The 20,112-nt window shown below is 49.2% G+C and overlaps 1 protein-coding gene across 4 annotated transcripts in view; it reads right to left on the reverse strand.

Annotated features, from left to right (window-relative positions):
- The window catches only part of LOC126541557 (uncharacterized), a 95,776-nt gene that overhangs the window by 42,037 nt on the left and 33,627 nt on the right, over nt 1-20,112 (reverse strand). For all 4 annotated transcript variants that reach the window (XM_055076751.2, XM_055076750.2, XM_055076749.2 and 1 more), the window contains exons 8-10: nt 19,100-19,297; nt 9,344-9,443; nt 213-583 (exon numbers count right to left, since the gene is read on the reverse strand). In XM_055076751.2, coding sequence (XP_054932726.1) covers nt 213-583; nt 9,344-9,443; nt 19,100-19,297 — 669 coding nt within the window. The remainder of the gene's footprint in view (nt 1-212; nt 584-9,343; nt 9,444-19,099; nt 19,298-20,112) is intronic.

The raw sequence follows: 20,112 nt of genomic DNA on the forward strand, positions 1-20,112 counted from the left end.
GAGGCAAGTTCTTTCATTTTTTCTAGCTTCAGACAATCGGGAGTCAGCTTAGAAACGGGGCTGGGCTAGATTCGAGTAAGTACAGTAATAACTTTAGCCAAAAGGAAATTTCAGTGCAATTGGACCTTAGTATGGTAACGACAATCAGCAAACATCAGACTAAAATGTTCCTTTATAAATGACGCTGGCAAGTGCTGTGAAGCAGTACTCACTCGGCCTCTTTCTTCCGGGAATCTCTTGATGACGGCTGGGAAGGTGGAACGACTGGCGGAGGTGGAGGAACAGATCCGTCTCCTTGTGGGGGGTTTGAAGAGGGGAGTGGTGGGGGTGTCTCTCGGCGAGGCCGCTTGCAAGGTGGGCCAGCACCCCTGTGTCCAGGGGTTCCGGCTGAGCCCTCACGAGGAGGAGGAGGGGAGCGACCAGATGGCGGTGGCCCATAGCGCCCACTGCGTGATGAGGGTGGTGCACCACGCATGCCTCCTTCGCGGATCCCGCGGTGGCGCGACGATGGAGACAATGGTCGTTCAGGAGATGGACTCTCCGGAAATGCTGCCGCCCCATGTGACTGAGCAACGCGGGCACGCTGCGTAAACAAAACATTGGGGCCACATTACAAACCCGGTCCATACGAACAAATGACCTCTGTTCCCATTTTCATGGGAATATCTTGCCAAAAAGCACTTTCTCATTGGTTTTAAATCAATTAAGAAGCACCCGCCTAAATTTGACTGAATAAATATTCGCACAGCTTATGTTTTCAAGACTGTTCCTGACAGTGCAACAGTCCCTGACGTTGAGCGGAAGCAGATGTGGTTGGAGGAAACATTACCCTGTATTTTTGAAACATGAAGACGAAAACGTATAGAGTAGAACAGTGAAATTTCGTTATATTGAAATGTATAAACACACGTCGTTATATTGAGGTTAAGTTTACATGGTGTTCTATGAACAAGAAGTTACAAAAACTTAAGTACTTTGTTATATCAAGGTTTAGCTGTATCTGTGAAGTATTAAAACAAAGGCACTATGCATAGCTCAGCCACTAAGGGAGTTACCGTCGCCGACAGCTAATTTGGACTTGTTGGAGACCACTTAAAGTACCAATTAACCAGGAGTCCGAAGTATTGGATTTGGTAGAAAAGGCGAGTCGTATTTTTGGATGATCACTTTCGAGGAAAACCTCACTTTCAAAAGGTTTCGCGTGACTAGTGCTTGATGCATCGACGTCTACGAGCAACGGCACGCTTGGCACAGTGCCAAGCACCCTCTCCTATCACAGTGCCAGGATTGCAGATATGTCCAGTGCTACAAAACCGATCACAGTATCTTCGAAAGTAATCGTTTGAGAATGTGGCACAAGTTTGCCAATGCGTTGCTGCACCCACTTAGGCTTGAGTGCGACCTACTCAGTCCGCATTTTGACAACTTCCATGCTGTCGCTACAGATAGACGAAAATACAGTCAATGCATGCACCAAATCTTTCTCTACGACATAATCGAAGCCTACAGAGCTGCGATAACCGAATGATCGTGGGTTTCTTTGGGACAGTCACTGTCCGGCATTTCCTTCACTTAATCATCGCTTTCGTAAGAACAGGCATCGAGAGTGCATTTGCTGCCATAATTGAAACTGCCCGTACAAGTCACCCGGGATCGTGTTGCTATTTAAGACCCAAATAAGCAACACCAAATGCGCAAAACTTGCATGACAAATGACAAACGCCGCCAGCTATTCGACTAAAGCTGTGCGAATACTCGAATAACACCAAATCGAATAGTAAATGTTCAAATAATTTGATAGAAAACGTTTGAATAATCTGATTTGCGAATCGAATATCTACCGTTCAATTTTTCGAACATGCCGTATAATGGACGTAGAGACCCACGCAGTGCCACACGTCGCATGTCCCGAGGAGCCCCTCGTGATCGATGCCACACAAGCAAGCACTTCACTTTGTTATTTTTGGCGCGCCGCAAATTTGTCGCCCTGACTAATGCGGTCGGAGTCCTGTTCTGCCACATGTGCGCCCCAACAGCGGCCCGAAGCAGGCATCTCACACAAAGCGTCCGGATGCTGTACCGCATTGGCCGGGGCCGCCTCTGTCGGTACAAGGTTCGTCCAGGTAGATAGAACCGATAAAAAAAGTCACAGTTTCACCGGAAAGGCAAAGCATCGATTGCGATAGCAAATTGTGGACACCTATATGAAGTAAGGCTAGTAGTTTTATCAGCTGTATAAGCTTGTAAACATAGACATACTAACTAAATTAACAAGCATGGTGTCACGCGTGCACAAGCAAACATGAACACATCTCATTCGATGACTGTGGAAACTTGCTGTCAAAACGCTGGAGTGAGGAAGCGCGACAGCAGCAGCAATCTATTTGACCTTCGTGCTGTATCTCGCATCAACGCAAACTAAGCCGTGGATACACAGTGCATGGCAGACTGTGTCCTCGTTGCAGATGGCTTTCAAGGTAGAGCAGCAGGGCACACGCGCACAGCCACTTGGCAGTAGAATGCGCCCTCCCGCTCCATCCCATCCACCCTCCCCCTGGAGCTTTGCGTGACGGAAGACGGCGTGCTTTTTACTCGCTTCCCTCCCTTGCACGCTTTCACTCGCATGTGCAGCATACAGCCTGTGGTGTTGATTTTATCACCTTTGGACTTTATGTGGAACATCACGGCAATGCCTACGCCAGGCGTAAATGTGCCAGGAGTGTCCGTATAATTGCTATCGCAATAAAATGTGATGCCGACAAAGGGAACGGCAACAAAAGCAGCGCTTTTTGAAGCGTTCAAAAGCCTATGCAAAGTTCAGGCCGATTAGTCGCTGGAAGGCACGTAGATCGCGTTGGATGCGCAGCGACGAACTTAATGTCACTTCAAGAACCGTCAATGTAATACCCCTGACACACGGGCAAAACTAAAGTCCTTTCCAGTAAACCCCTTTTGCTACTCTGAAGGACCCTTTGCAGAAAGGAGTTGCGCCGATGACACACGGCACCGCACTGAACTTCTTTAGGTAGTTCCTCAGATGAACGCCGCAAGAAAAATAGCGCTGGCTGTTAAAGCTACAAGAGAGAAAACATTCTTAAAAAGCTGCGTATTTAATTACACTTAGCTACTGTAGAACCTAAAAATATATTTTTTTCATTGTTGATGGCTAATAATGCTTATAGTCGTTTATTTTATTCGAGTTTTTGCGTTGTTAGCAGCCATTTAACTTGGTCCAGCAACTATGTGCAGCCGGTGTTTTGCTGTGCGTGCTGTTTATTCTGGTGATGCCCACATTTCTGTCGTCCTTTTTCACGTCTTTGTCATCCCTTCCTTCGTGCGCGCAGGCGTAACACGTTTTATTCAATATGTTATTCCGACAACTGTGGTTTCTTCTGGGTATTTCCTGCGGGCGCTGATTGTGCAGTCTACATCTCGCGACGTGAACACACCACATGCGCGCAGCAAACGACGACGACACTGCCGGAATTCAACATGGCGGCACTTGCGACGTTATGCGAGGGTTTGAGAGTATAGCTAGAGGAAATCTTCAGTATTCGACAAATTGTATTACCGCTAACAATTAAAGCATTTTCGCAAGGTAAAAAAAATACCTATGGGCACCGTAGTTGTGTGGCAGGTTTCCTTCTATTGACGAGTTGTGCACGCTGTGTGCGAGAGACACTCCTTTTCCGCTCGAAAAGTAGTTGCGCGATCTCCTTTCCCGAAAAGGAACTTTGCCGTAAAGGAGATACTCCTTTGTCGTGTGTCACTGCACTTGAACGCCTTTCTGGTAGATGTCCCCTTACCTAAAGGACTTTAGAGTGCCCGTGTGTCAGGGGTATGACACGTGCCCGTGATCTCAGGACCGATCTTGATGAGCAACCACACAAACTTATTAGTGGCAAGCATTCCACAACGGCTTCCGGCCCATTACCACATCAGCCAGCTGCGAATTTTCGTCATGGCCACACTGCCGAGGCAATCAGGCCTAAAACTGCGCTGCTCCATCAGGCGTCGGCAACTAAAGTAACGGTTTGGTGCCGAATCGACGCAGATCTATTCGCAGCAGCCGTGCCACACTCTGACAGCCTAAAGACCCTCCAGCAGTGGTTGCGCACGGATGGAGGGGCTTTAGGAAAGCAGACAAACTGCCTCACAAATGAAAGCAAGTGTACGGGATGGCAACAAAGTTGTTCACAGACTGCTGCCATCTTTGAGACTTCCCATACGACTATGCATAAGGATCTGCATAAGGATCTGCATAATTTCTTTTTTTCTACTTCGAAGGCAACTATTCCGTGACAGCATTGGGTGTGTTCTGAACAATTTAACTATTTTCAACAATGGGATTGCAGGTGATGGTGAGGGATTGATTGATGGTGTCTCGCGAGCGAGCAAGTGAGTGAGTGAGTGAGTGAGTGAGTGAGTGAGTGAAACAACTTTATTTGGTCCACTATAGACGTAAACAAACTCCACGTCACCTGGCTAGGCCCATTCGGGGACCATCAGGTGAAACCTGACGGCCCTCTCGCGAGCCCTCTGGACTGCCAGGATTTGAGAGGTCTGATCCTGGGTAGCTTCATCATTTCCTCTTGGGTGAAAGAGGGACCGGCAGAGGTGCAGCCCCACAGGACATGTTCGAAGTCCACATAATCCCCACACAGAGGGCAGTCCGGGCTTGGGAACTGTTCGGGGTACATTGTGTGCAGCGCCGCGGGGCTCGGGTAAGTGCGTGTTTGTAGAAGTCTGAGAGTGACTGCCTGGGCCCTGCACAGCGAGGAGTGCGGCAAAGGTAGAAGTCTTCTTGACAGATAATTATATTTGCAGATTTCGCTGTACGAGCAGAGAGGCTCGGGTCGCCCAGGAGAGGATGCGTTGCCCGGCGCACTGTCAGTCAAACCTCGTGCAGCCGAGTGCGCCTCCTCGTTGGTGTTGATCAAGGCACCCTCAATGGTTCCAAGGTGCACAGGGAACCAGGCCAAAGAGTGATGTTTCATGTCTTTGGCACTTTGGATGATACGTAGGGCCTGGGGAGCCACCATTCCCATCTGAAAGGCCCTGACAGCGGCCTTTGAATCCGAATAAATCGTGTCACGTACACTGTCCGTCAATGCAAGAGCAATAGCAACCTGTTCTGCAACACTGGAATTAGAAGTGCGGATGGTAGCGCAGCTAAGGATTTTAGAATCACAGTCGATGATCACTGAGGAGAAGGCCTCTTCTTGAACGTACGAAGCAACGTCTACGAAGCATGTTCGGTCCTTATTCAAGCGGGCACTGGCGAGCAGAGCTTTACCCCTGGCTCGTCTTCGCCCTTCGTTGTAGGTGGGATGCATATCTACGAAGCATGTTCGGTCCTTATTCAAGCGGGCACTGGCGAGCAGAGCTTTACCCCTGGCTCGTCTTCGCCCTTCGTTGTAGGTGGGATGCATATTTCGTGGCATCCGGTGTATGTAAATCTTGGATCTTACGTGGCTGGGCAGCTTCACAGCGTCGAGACTGACGACCATGGGGTTATGTCCCAGCTTGCCAAGTATGGCTCGGCCCGCTGGGGTACCAGAGAGTCTGACAAACTGGGAAAATTCTTGGGCTTCAACGATTTCTTCGAACATGTTGTGAATTCCCAAATTGAGGAGGTCTTTTGTGTGCGTTCGGATGGGAAGGCCGAGGCAAGTTTGAAGACTCTTCTGATTAGGGCATTGATCTTGTTGCGCTCCGATATGAGCCAGTTGTGCATAGCCCCTGAATAAGCGAGGTGGCATAGCACGAAGGCATGGATAATCTGGATCAGATTGTCTTCCCTGATTCCGCGGTACCTGTTGGCGATTCTTCGGATCAGGCCGAGGGCGCTTTCAGTCTTGGAACAAATTCGTTTGAGGGCGGCTCCATTGGCCCCGTTGGACTCGATAAACATTCCCAGGACCCTGATAGTGTCTACCCGCGGTACTGGGGAGCCCTTACGGGTGAATAATGTAATGTGGCTCTCTGTTGCTGGCTTCCAGGACCAGTGTGAACCGCCTCTGGGCCTCTTCTTGTAGAGCAAGAGCTCGGATTTAGCAGGCGAGCACCTTAGCCCGGTGGGGATAAGATACCGCTCCGTCAGATCGATGGCCTCTTGCAAAGTACCCTCGACCTGACCCTCACATCCGCTGGAGCACCAGATGGTGATGTCATCCGCGTAGATCGTGTGGTTAATGTTCGGGATTTTGTTCAAGGCCCTCAACAGGTTGATCAGGGAGATGTTGAACAGCGTCGGGCAGATCACGATTGGTCCACTTGACGTTTTCCAGGTTCTTGACAAAGGTAAGATCCGAAGTCTTATCTCGGCACACCGAGTTCCCTCTCCTGGTTGGAAAGTCTTTATCGGTTATCAGCGTACGATCTTCCCCTGTTGCCGCGTCCCATATGTCTCTACCCTTCTTCGTATTGGTACAATAGCCCCACGCCTGATGCTGGGCATTAAAATCCCGCATGACTAGAGGCTGACAGCCGGCCAAATGCATGGCCTTCTTGAGAATACCACCAGGCCTGGCTCTGAGAACGCTGGGTCTGCAGTAAACATTGAGTATGAAGATACTGTTCCTTCTTAAGCGCTACTTAGGGGGGTCGACAAGGAGTTCGGCCATGACGTACTCGATCCCATTTTCCGCGGGACCAAGGTCTCGCTGAAGGCACGTGAACTTTTTACTGACCAGGGTGGCAAGCCCCCTTCCTCCTTCAGTGCAAGCCACCGTCAGGAAACCGGGGAGCTTGATAGGTGATGATGTGATCGTTTCTTGCAAGGCGATTACTTGGGGTTTGTCCTTTACGCTTTTTAGGTATTATCGCAGGGTCGCCCGTTTGCTGACGAACCCTGCGCAATTCCACTGCCACATTGTTATGACGTTAGTTCCGTCACCCATGTTTCGGCTTGGGGATGGATTGCGAAAGTGCCGCATTCAGAATGGCACCCTCCGTCGGTGAGGCAATGACACTGTGCAACTTTGGGACTTTTGCTGTAGATGTGCTTGGCAAAGATCCGTGGCTGGTCCCCTCCAGCCTAAGTATTCTAGCGCTGAGGGCGACCAGGCCCAGCTGAGGGTGCGTGATCATTTCTTGTACGTGAGAGAGACCTGTCTGTTTGTTGGAGATGGCGTTCTTGAGATCAGACAGGAGTTCTACCATCTCGTCTCCCCTTGAGTCATCCAGGGCACAACGCTTCACTGCAACCGTCTTAGGAGGGGCTTCCACTGTGTCCATGGCCGAAGAGCGTGCGGCAGGCTGAGAAGCTGGCAGTGTGAGCGCCAATCTTCGTATTTCCGCCATCTCGGCGGCTAGCCGACTGATTTCCTGCTTGAACAGAGCGTTTTCTTTCCTAAGACTATCATTGGCACGCCTAAGCTCTTCGAGCTCGTTCGTGAGACGTGGGTCGTGCGAGTCTTGAGAGTTGGACGGCTGCGTTTGGTTGCCACGGGCCCTATCGGCCCACGTTAGAGAGGACTTGCCTTTACCGCCGTTGGGGGTCTTTGATCGTGAGCTGCTGGATGAGTCGCTCCCAGTACGGGACTTGGAGCAGCTTCTGGAGCTGAAGCGTGCTGGGGAAGGCGATGTGAGTCGCGATCTCGAGGTAGAGTGACTTCTGGAGCCCCGTCGGCTTGTAGAGCGGCTTCTCGAGCGCAAGCGTCTTCTGCCCCTAAGGTTGGTGCTGGATGAGGCTTGCGGATCGGAGGATCGAACGATCGACGGCGCGGGGAGCTGCTCTTGCTGCCTGGCACGCTCGAAGCGTCGTCGGCGAACAATGTACGGCATCTTGAATCTATGCGCACACTCTTTACCGGCTGTAAGGTGCGGACTGCCGCAGATCTTGCATTTTGGGGTGCACTGATGCTGCTCATCGGGATTTGGCAGGCTGCATCCCCGACAGACGACGTCGCTCGTTGTTGGACAGACATCGGCGCGATGCCCGAGTCTTCCGCAGGCGTGGCATACGTCCATTTGCTTTCGATATAGGGAACATTTCATCAGGAGCGTTCCGTACCTGACAAAATTCGGTACCCGGTGCCCGTCAAAGGCGATGATGATGGTCCCAGTCTGAGCAATTCTCTTGGCTGCTAGTGCAAGAGGGTTGCTCTGGTTAACAATCTTGCCATCCAGCGTCGCTGGGTCGTCTTGTAACGGTATGCCACGTATGACTCCCTTGCACGTGGAGTGTGGGGCTGTCTCGTACGCGCAGAGTTCGTGGATCTTGCCTGAGATTTGGATTTGCTTGATGCGGGCATATCGATCGGCATTCTCCTGTCTGGGAGTGCTGGCCACCATGATATTTTGCTGTAAGTTCGGGCACAGAGTGTCTTGTGTGAGCTTATGCTGGCTGATGCCGGAGGCTGCAAGTATTGCGTCAGCCACCGTGGCCGCTCCAATTTTGGAAATATTCAGCCCACCTCTTGGTCTAATAACGATCTTCGTGTCTTCTTTGGGAAGAACCGGCATTCGGCTTGCCCTAATAATCTTGGTCTTCAGCACTGCACCGCTAGACTTGTCGCTATGGGGAGCCAAAGGCGTTGCCATGGTGTTCGAGTTAGCTTCCCGCGATTTGGCGCCAGCTCTTCCGGCACCCACGGTTTGCCATCCCTGCTCTTGAGTGACTTCCTCCGGGAGAATATTTTCTCCCTCTACTTGATATTCCATGATGGTAGCAGACGAGTGGCACTGAGCCGCCCCGGAGGCCAAGGCGTGGTCTCCGAAGTGCTCGTTAGACGCCGCCAACGGATGCACAGGAATGTCCGTAAAATGGTGAAAAGTCACTCACTGTGGCAAAAAGGGTATCCACGTGGTCCTTACAACTTCATGGAAAAGATGTGCACAAATAAACATTGGCACGCGACAATTAAATACAAGAAAAGCTGGGAAAATGCGGGAACCGAAGAATGCGTCCTGACTCGCCGCCTTCTTCTTCTTCCTCCTGGTGTCTCGTGAAAAAAAATTCTACCAGCATAGTGCTGAAAAAGCTCCAGGCCCCTACCCCTGTCGATATTCCTTGTATGCAGTTTCGACAATATACACAAAATGCCTCTGTATTCTAAAAAATAATTGAGCTAGCTGAGAATAAAACCAGCCTCAGGCTCCTAATTCATCAGACTAACCACCTTGTAATGGCACTTGATAATGCATGTGGAAACTTTACAAATGAAAAAAGAACCCTATTTGTCAATTATGGATGGAGATAACCATAGCAAATAACTTTTCACGAGCCGGCCAAGTTTCCTACACTGTCAAACACTTAATGCCTGACCACAAAGGAAGAGGTGTGCACACATGTTTTGCTGGCTCTCAAATGTGCGTGAATCGCAAACATCTCACGTGCCTCAGCCCTGAGCTGCTTCTCTCGGTCCCTGCGCCTCTTGCCAGACTTCTTTTTCTTTCGTGGTTTTCCGGGTGGGTATGGTGGTGGAGGCCCTTTGTTGCTGCGTACAAAACAGGAGTCAATGTCAATAGACAAGAACGGCACCGAGAGCGGCGCTGCTGCGCCGGCGTTGAGAGCGCCGCATGCGAAGCAAAATTCTTTTAGCGGGTGGTACCCCTCTCCCATCTCTCGTTCGCACCGCCTTGATTGCCTCCTGCACTGCGCGTGTTTGGGCACGTTTCGTGCTGCGCATGGTGTGTGCCTACGGGTGTGCGCGTGGACATTTCATTCGAAGGGCGATGTACAGTCTGTTTCACATTTAGGGGGAAACTCGGAGCGCATCGCACCGCGATGCGGCGAGCGCTTGAGTCAGGCGGCGGCAGCAGCTCGCGCAGGTGCTCGAGGGGCGGGATCTTGAACGGCGTCGTCTGCTACGGCGGCGCGCGCTGGCCGCACTGTCGGGAAACCGTCTACTGTCAGTTGCAGGGCGCCCATCTCATCGTTACTGCGTGAAATGAGCCGGTATTCTTTACTAAGCGTTGTGCGACGCCCACTGATACGCCTCGAAGGTAAGTTCATCGTTGCAGGGCAGTCATAGACGACGTACTGATTCCATACATTCTTGACGGCCCGTTTCTGGAAGGCGACTATATATTCTAACGCGATAGGTCACCGATCCACACTGTTCGCGTTGTGCAAGAACTGCTGGAAGACCGCGCAGTCACTCTCTTGGGGTGGTCGCCTCAATCCGCGGGCGCCAACATCATTTAAAATGTCTGGGGCTCGTTGAAAGTATCACTGCCGCACCATCCCTTCTATCAGTCGCCCGAAGATAGGCTTCCATCCACCATCGTCAGCGACTGAGACGTGCTGCGAATGAACACATCCCTGATCAAGTCATTCTACACTTCACTGCCTTCAGGATGAGCGCTGTCATCGCTGCCGCTGAGGACATGACGAGATACTAACCGAAGTTCCGAGCGTGACGTGTCCAATTCCCCGCCGTGGGCAGGGTCTGTCTGGTGTAGTGATTGATTGTCGAGAAAAATCACAGCTCATTGTCTTAAGCTAAAACATTCCTTTAATCGTACCCGTTTGTTTCATCGTGTTCGACCCCCATAGTAATCATTGTTGAGTGCTTTGTTTTCCTTTCGAGTCAAAGACTGAGCACGTTGCGCGCACATCTTGGTGCGTCTTGTCACTGCTTATTACGGTAGCACACACAGTGAAGAAATATACGTGCACGCGCTCAGTACCCCACCCTTTCGAAAGAACAAACGAAGCATGCTGTTAAAAGAAGTCTGTGGAACTCCATTATCGCTAATGAAGGCTCAGAGTTTGGCGCCGCACAACGTTTAGTAAACAATATCAGCTCAGCTCCCGCAGTGCCGATGAAATCGGTACTCTGCCCCTGACAGTAGCACGCTTCCCGACAATGCGGCCAGCACGCGCCGCCGTAGCAGACGACGGAGATCACGACTCCGCCCCTCGAGCGTCTGCGCCTGCTCGAGCTGCTGCCGCCGCACGACTCCATTGCTTGCCGCATCCAATGCAATACGTTCCGAGTTTTCCCCTAAGTGTGAAACAGACTGTACACGCTTCTATTTGCCTTTAAGAAGATCGGTACGCTTGACGATTATTTTTATGGCTGCAATGCGGCGAAAGGGCAGCGTCTGCTTAACCATTTAAGTGACGCTGAGCAGGTAATTGGAAACGACATCGTATGTGCCGCCGCAAAAATCGTCAGCACATACGATGCGGCACATGCATACGGCACATACGAGCTAAAGTCATTTTTGCAGTTTCTCACAATACGTTTGCTACAAATCCGTGTTGTCTCTGATGGCGACAACGGATTTCTATCGACACTGTGCGGAAATAAAATATATCGCTGCATAGCACAAGTACGACATGCGCACACAACTTCAACTAGTACGTCCCCTACAATATGGAATAGAGGCAGCAATGTAGACAGCTTGGCCATTTTTTAACAGTGCTCAAGAGGCGGAAGTTGAAAGTATTAGTAATCATTCTCGCTTCAGCAATGCCGGCGCGACCAAGACGCGGGCGTGTATCGTCCAGTAACTCGATCGATCGGTGCAGTGGTGAAGCGGGAATGAACTCCGGTCATGTTCAATGCATCGTGCACATATTCAATTCCTAGGCACGCGTGAACTTCGGCCGCTGCTAGCGCATACAACAAAAGTGGTTTCCATTCTTGCGCAGCGCACACACAAACGAAACACGAGAAAGAAGACAGGACAAGCGCTCGTCGAACAACTGAAAGTTTTAATGTGAATAAAAGGATTATGTACCGAGTAATTCTTAAATTCATGTGGGTTACATATAAAAACCGTCATACACTTAGGAGTGATCAATGAACGAGCTCGCTTCGTTTGCCAGTTGTTTACTTCGCTCGGCGCACCGCAGTAATCCATGTCTGTCGTCTGCTTTTTTCGTACCATTTTCTTGTGAATCGGCAGAATTTCACTGGTGGCATCAACCCTTTCATGTTTACATTGCTGTCGTGACAGTTAACAACACAATAATAATTTCCGGTCATCCGAAGAGGCGCCGTCGCAAACAAGAGACGTTTTGCCCGCAGCGCGAACTGAACGCGGGCGCGATCGTGAAGGGAAGCGGCGGCGGAAACCTACCCCCGTTGGAGGTGAAATCGTTCCGCCAGGGGAGAAACGAGCGCTGGCGTCTAGGATGAAACTTGGCGTGCGGTCGTCTATACAACATTATATATAAAGGCTGCATATACACACGACCAGATAAACTTCTGGAGCACTAGAACAGTGAACTTCCTTGTGGCTTTGTGGCACAGCCTAGAATTGGGGTGTGCTGCAAGTTGACCATTGCACAAGTACACAAGTACAGTACAAGTACACCTTTCAGTTTCAGGATGCATCTGTCACCTTTGTCTACCGGCTATTTTTCTGACTGCTTCTCAAACGATCACTGTTTATTTCATGGTTATTTCATGGTTATTTCATGGTTTCATGGACATCTCATGGTACATAAAAGCTGGTTCTTTGTCATCATTTTCTCCCATTTCAGTTGTGGAGAGCACAATCATCCATTTCCTCCCGCGTACTCATGTCGTCACGTTCGCACGTTGTGAACATGTTGAGAGCCGGTGTAGACACGGGAGAGGTACACTACGCACTCTCCCGGCTCTCCATCACTCTCGCAATGCGTGCTTACCTTTCCTCTCCTCGACTTACAGGAAAGGGAAAGTACTGGCGTGCAAGGAGGACATTCCCTTGGCAAAGGTAAAAAGGTATAAAAAAAAGTGTCACTGGGGAAGACACTCTCCCTCTCTCTGGTGACATGACCTCTAAACTGCTAGATACGGATGTCGCAACCCGTGAGTGACCCCGCTGCCCAACTACCAAGTGCAAAGAGGCAAGCCTACTTATTTCTTATTACAGAGTGGACATCCCTCTGCACGTGTTACTTAATGCTTGTAGCAATAGCATTAGAGTTGAGCAATATTGTTACTGCTGATTGCCTTATCTGCTTGAATCCAACGTAGCTGCGATTAGACGCACTACAGATTGGAGAGTACCATGGAACGACTTTGTGTGGCTAGATCCGGAGTTTGCCTTCAGCCACAGCCTCAGCCAAAGCATACCCCCCCATCTGGTGCCCAACATGCGGCTCATGGGGCATTGGACGATAGCTTTGACAGTTTTGCTCAGTTCAAGGCAACCTTTGTTAGAACCGAAGCGTTGGCCTAGTGTGGATCTTAATCGCTGGTGTCAGCGGCATGCTTTCTTGAGCGACACGACGGTTGCTGTAGTGTGTTTAAACTTTTCAACATGTTAAGCCTTTTTGCAAGTGTTTTTGAAGAATACTCGTCAATACGAGAGCCACATGGTCTGCACCCAAGGAGAGCGAGACTTTGTGCCTGCAGAGCATTGGCAAGACTGAAGCGACTGAGTACAGAAGCCTCATGGGTGGTTTGAGTTTCTTATGTAAATAGCTTGTTCTATGTCTCTGACTCTGGAAGTTGCATGGCCGCGGGCCAGGGGTGCCGCTACAGGCTGTCTGGTATTGGTCTCGCACGGGGTGCTTTGACAGCGTCTACGATGGTGAGAACTGTCAATTCGGATGTTGTGTCCGCCAAGTGGGGTAGGACCACCTCACAGAGCTGACGTGTCCTTGCATCTGCCTGTTTTGCGCCCATTTTGAATGTTCTTTTTGAATGCCGGTTGTTGTCAGGGTAGCGACGCATTAGGCCTAAGGTTTTATCAAGCTACTTGTCGCATGAGGAGGGACGCATTTTGGTGGACCATGGCGTTGAGGTATCGCGCTTTGCTTCCCTCATTCTAGTTAGCCTCTAACGAATTGAAGTCACTCGTACTACTCAAGAAAGCGAGCTTTGTTCATGTGAACTTGGCATCTGAGTAGCTGTCTGATCTTTTGCAAGCCGAATTAAACATCGTACCATGTGGACGATGCGCATGCAGAATTACCCTCCTGTGCACTACTTCAGTGTTTATTGAGTGTGTTGAGTATGCAGCGCGAGCGAAGTCATTTCTGGTTTGCTGTCACCTGCACATTGTCAGCCCTGCTGCCCTGAACTACGATCGAGCCACCACAGGCAATGGAGATGCCAGTGGCCAGCTCGGGGCAGTGACTTCAGCGACTGCCTGTGTCCGCCTTGCAATCCTCGGCAGCTGGGAAAAGAGCCGGCAGTCACCAACGGCTACTGCGGCTCTTGCCAGCAGGGCATGTCGGCACAAGTGACGCTTGCTCGTGCCAACTGGTGTGTCGCCGTTTCCGGGATCGTGGCCTGAAGTCGTGCCGTAAAGTTCGCAGAGCTGCTGCTGTACTACCTCTTGTTCAGGAAGCACGCGTTGGCATTAGACTGTATGAAATGTTTCACTGGAGTATGTAGTGATTTAAGGTTGGTGTATATGGGGATGCTACACTCACGCGTCCCCTGATGTTGTTTTCCCTGTATGGTTCTCGTGTCTCCTGTAATGCGGCTTCTTCGCATAGCTAAGCTCCAGATGCGGTCGGTATGGTTGCAGTATATTACGAGAGATGACACAAGTGCTGTGCTACTAACACCACCTAACGGAGGGGTTACGGGGGCACGAAAGGGAGTAGGCTCTGCTCTTTGCCTTGGGGTCAGCAAGCGATGCGGATGTTTCGCACACTCGCCCACGGTTCGCAGGATCGTCCGGCGAAAGGCTTAGGAGCAGGACACTGGAAAGGATGAACTCAATCGTTTGAACGGGACACCATTCACGTGACTGTAAACCCTAACGATTAGGCGTTGGTGTCCAGCATTAAGACGAACATATTCGCTCGCTATTTGGTCACAGTGAGTCTACCTCGATTTGTCATGCGCCCATTGGCATGTTCTATTGGTAAAAATATGGCTGGCTAGATTGGTGTATAAAAGGCGCTGTGGCAAGCAGTAGCTTCACTTTATTCAGTTCTCATTGGCCGCGTGCCTTCAGAACTACATAGTCATCATCCATGATCATATCGATAGCGAGCTTAGTTTTGTCTGCAGCGGTTGCAGCAAACAGTAGATTTGATGTGGCTCGGTGCAATGCGTGCGCAATGTCACAAACACTGTGGAAGCTGTCAAGGATGAAGAGTAATTCTACCGCAACCTGCACTCTGGTATAAAAACTCGCCTGCTACATTACGATAGATGGAGAATCTCTTGTTGATTATCTCACTGACAAAAAATAATTGGGATGTGCGTGCGGTAGTGAAAAGTATGTCTCGGATGAAGATGCGCGTCTTGCAGCGCGCCCGCACTGCGAAGGAAGCCAATAGGCCTTCGTTGCTGCGAGCACTAATCAGTCACGAGATGACAAGAATTGCCACTTCCGCACTGCATTTGTGCAAAATAGAAACAGGATTTGCTAATGCATTAAGTAAATAAAAGTGTCTAGCTGTAGCAAGCATTTGTTTATTGTTGTCTTGATACCCTCAATAATTGAACATCTGGTTAATTCAGACACTTTTTCCCGTCCTGTGACATCCGCATTAACAAGGTTTTATTGTATTTCCATTCTACTTTGAGGCCCCAAAACTGCTCCTCATCACATACAGGTTTGTACTACAGGCTACATGTTATAGTACAGTAGAACCTCGTTGATACGCTCCCGTTACATACGTTTTCCCAGTGCCAACGTTCTCAATCGAGAACACAAAAATTTACCCAATAAGAGTTACTCTCGTTTTTTACCGGTTCATACGCTACCGAAAAACAAGCTTTTTTTTGGCACCAATGTTCAGTACGTCACCAAACTGCGATCATATGATAAGTTTTCCGGCTGCTAGATCCCATATAAACAACGAAATGCGCGAGGCATGCACAATCTTGAACATTACCGTATTTACTCTATTCTATGCACCCCCTTTTTTTTCACGATCGTGATGCCCAAAGTGAAGGGGGGTGCTTAGATTCGAAAAATCTAGAATGACCCCCCTCCCTCTTCGCTGCGACATCACGACGAGACGGGTGCGAGAAATAACATTTTATTTTGCAAACATTCAAAAGAAAAATCGGTGCAGATAGTGAATCCACCGCTTGTGTGGGATGTTCAGTTACTATCACTGCCACTCGAGTTCATCGCACGGCTTGAACCGCCGCTCTCGGTATCCCACAGCAAGCTGTCTTCCGTTCCGTCGAAGTGGTTTGGGATCGAGCTTTTCTTCAATGATTTGACCACAGCGTCCACTTGGATCCGCTTCCACGCGTCCGAAATCCACTTTGCCATGGTTGATGGGGACGCTTTCTGCAGCTTTCGCCGTACAGTCCGGCTGTACGGCGTACTCGCACTGCGGACGCCGTGCCACCTCGGGACTCCGACGGCTTCGGCTCGATGACATAGTGAGCAAGTGCGCTTGGCGGCCTTGGCTACACGCTCTTCCTAACAAATAGGGGGGTGCTTAGATTTGCATACAAACTTCTTTCCCAATTTTCTTGCGAAAATAGAGGGGGGGTGCTTAGAATCGGGGGGTGCTTAGAATCGCGAAAATACGGTACATAGCTGCCCGCCTCAGCAGCTTCACCGCAATACTTGCACGCCCGTCTCACGTGAAAATGCTGGCACGCACCAAGTTTCTCATTTCAGTACCAGCAAATCTTCTCTGTGGTCGTCACACGCAACCTTCACATCTATCACCTCCAATCCTACTGCGATAAGCATCTTCGCCTATCTGTTCCACAGCATCTGGTGCTGTCAGAAGTGTAGCGCATGCTTTTAATCGGCAATAACCGAAATGCGCTGCCGTTCCCTGATGCAGACTGCAATCATACAAGTTTTCCGGCCGCTAGATCCTATGTAAACAAGAAAAGGCATGAGGCATTCGCAATCGAGAACTGTATATGGCCGCCCATCTCACATGAAAAACAATGGCATGCACAGTTTATTATTCCGGTACCAGCAACGCTCCGCCCAGGTCGTCACATGCCACATTCACAGCTACCGCCGCCAAACTTATTGCAATAAGCGTCTTCACCTATCTGTTTTACAGCATGTGGTGCATAGTGCCATGGGTAGTGTACTGCATCCTTTTAGTAGGCGGTAATCCAAACACGCGGCTGTTCCCTGCTGCAGGCATTGCGATGTGGGCATCACATTTCGCTTTGGAGGCATCTGGCGTCACCCACCAGCTCGATTTCGTTTCGGTTTCTGTTCTGTTTCTGTTTCGGTTTCGGTTCGGTGGCAATGAAAACTTTTTATTTATTTATGGAAATAAATTGGTGATATTTGGTATGCAGGTGTGATTTGTTATGCTGATATCATAACTGAAATTAGTTTTGTGCTATCTATTATAGCTTTCGAGTTACAATTGACAGCCTCTAATGGTCATCCCCAAATTAATTAATTACACAAAAGTTCACCAAGATTTCCACATCTGCATGTTCACAAAGGCCCATTCTGTGCAATAAAGCTATTGGTTTATTTTATTAAATGCCAAAATGAGCATAAAAATATTTTTTCAGCTTTCCTATGCATATTGTCTTGCTAAAGACTATTGCAAAAAAACATTATAAATTTTTTTATGAGGTGCAGTTAAAAATGGACAGCTTGATTGCACTCACCACTGTTTCAGGATTTAAGTGCGAAAGACAGAACGATTTTGTCTTCATTCATTGTGAAATGGCACTGGGATGACTGAATGCAACTGCACAAAAAATGAAAGCCGAGAAAACGGAGCTCAAAGTTTTATTTGTTGTAAACATTTAAATCTTTATTTTGAGCACCTAAAACCCGCTTGGGATGTAGTCCTTTGCCTGTGAGGACACATTTGCTTTACATTTTGATGTGGTTTTTTGCATTCTTGCAGCAGTTTCGTGCACCTTAGTTGCCTTTTTGGTCATTATGCATCCATCTGTCGTGCAGAGGCAGGTGACAGCGTACTCAAAACGTCCGCTCTTCTCTCTTGTTGCGCAACCTCTTTATTAGTGGAGTTGGAGCTGAAATCCGCAGCTGAATATTTGACGCAAAAACTTCTGCTCCGCTGATGTCGCATTGCTGCCATGACCACACCGGCGTAACGTCACCATCGCTCGCAGATGCGCCGTCGCTTGTGGTTGCGCCTCCACCGTCGCTCGCGGTCATGCCTTTACCATCGCTCTCAAACGTGCCTTTACTGTCGCTCGCAGACGCACCGTCACCATCGCCCACAGTCGTATAGGTGTTCCGTGGTCGCGTCGTCAGCAGCGTACATGGGCGTGCTTTCCCAGTCACCGACGTGCGTCGGTCGTGCCTCGTCAAGAAGCTCGGCGGCCTCCGCTTCTACGAGTAGTTTTCTCCCTCTTTTCTACGCCTTTTGTGGTCTTCCGTACACGTGGGCCATTCAGAACTTCATTCCTTTGGGGCTCATGGCAGAAAACGTGCGTAAGCTGCCACGATCGTCAATCACGTTGACAGGAATGCGCAGCTCGCTGCTGCGCAAATGCGCGCGAGAGAGGTTTGTTAGCAAATAAAATCTACAACAATAGGAGCGTGCCCTGTGCCCCACGTGACTGCTACGCCCAATCACAATGCCACGTTTGCCTTTTTTTTGCTTGTGTTTGCTGGCATATTTTTCGGTGGAGAAATGCGTCGCTCCAGCTATCTTTAGCTCCGATCTCTCCTTTTTACGATGATACCAATATGGCAGCGCTGCGTCAACGGATAGCTGGGCGATCCGTGGAGTGATGGGGCCTACCGAAGCCAGATTTTTTCGCGAATTTTTGATGACAGCACGCTACGAAAGTGCTGTTCTCTCGATTTCTACCCCGTATTTTGTTATAATATTTCACTACGAGGTAAATAAAGGTCCGTGGATCGCGAAAAAATATAAATCAGAAAACCGAAAATTTTGACAATTTGACCACTTAAATTGCCACGTCTCCCCTTAAAACACAACACAATAGGAAAACAACAAAATGCGTCTCAAGCTGCTGAAGCACCACCAGCTCAATGTGCCGCAACGATCTGCATGACGCTTTGCATTACATAGATGTCCACAAATTTGTTTAGTTACTTCGGATCGTACGTTTTCCCAGTTAGTATGTTTTTCTCGCGTTTTTCCAAATGTATGAATGAGGTTCTATTGTATTTAGATAATAAAGTCGCACTTTTTCAACTTGCAACACTTTTCGCAAGCAACAGTGCAGAATGCACCATGCACAGCAGTGTTGAGAATCTGCAAACCCGCAATAGTGCTAGAGAAAACACTCACGGCTGGACACTGCTGTTGGCAGCTTTGCGCTTGGAATCGGTCGGTGGCCCAGGGCTGGGGGTGCGGGGGCCGCGAGACCGGCCCGCGTACCCGTCATAGTCACCACCATCCCGAGGACCACCTCCTCGACGACTTGGCGACATTCTGCCTGCTTCGGGTGGCTCCCTCGACCGCCCCCGATGCCGGTCACGACCATGGCTGTCAAAATTCATGACACGTGGAAGATCAAGCATCGAAAGGTTGAAAATGCTGGACATTAGTACTAAAGCACTTTCTGATAATAGTGCATAATGATGGTACGTTTACACGATTGCACAGTGACAGGTACATTGATCCAATTGTTTCATAGTGTGGAAGCCGATGTTAAACACTGCACACTGGCATATCACCAATGTGAAGTTTCAGCAAGATCAGCAGCATCCAGAAGCCAGTGGTATGCTACCATTTCAAGAATGTCAGTCAATCACAAATCCCTTCTGCTGCTGCTACTGCAGCGTGACTTATCTATGGCAGAGCTTAGATAAAGTACTGTTGCTACAGCTTAGGGTATATACTGTATTTACTCAAATCTAACACGCCCTCGATTGTAACGTGCACCAGTTTTCTGTGACCAAAAATATAGGAAAAAAAAAAGGCCTCGATTGTAACGCACACTCGTTTGCTGTGACCTAAAAAAACAAAATTCCTTTACAGTACTGTGCAACTAATTCTTTCATACAGGAATACAACTTTCTCTCATTTGCAAAAAACAAAGATTTACTTTCAATGCACTAAAGTTCCAATAAATAAAGAATGGTGCAGTTTCGGCCGAAAGGCGAAGCATCGATTACGATAGCAAATTAGTAGACAGCTATACAAAAAGTAAGGATAGTAGTTTTATCAGCCATATAAACTTCTAAACATTTGCTTACTAACTAAATTAACAAGCATGGTGTCACGCGCGCACAAGCAAACATGAACATGTCTCGCACAATGACTGCGGAAATTCTTTATCAAAGCCCTGGAGCGACGAA

This window comes from Dermacentor andersoni, chromosome 2 (assembly GCF_023375885.2).
Source record: "Dermacentor andersoni chromosome 2, qqDerAnde1_hic_scaffold, whole genome shotgun sequence".
Classification (NCBI taxonomy): domain Eukaryota; kingdom Metazoa; phylum Arthropoda; class Arachnida; order Ixodida; family Ixodidae; genus Dermacentor; species Dermacentor andersoni.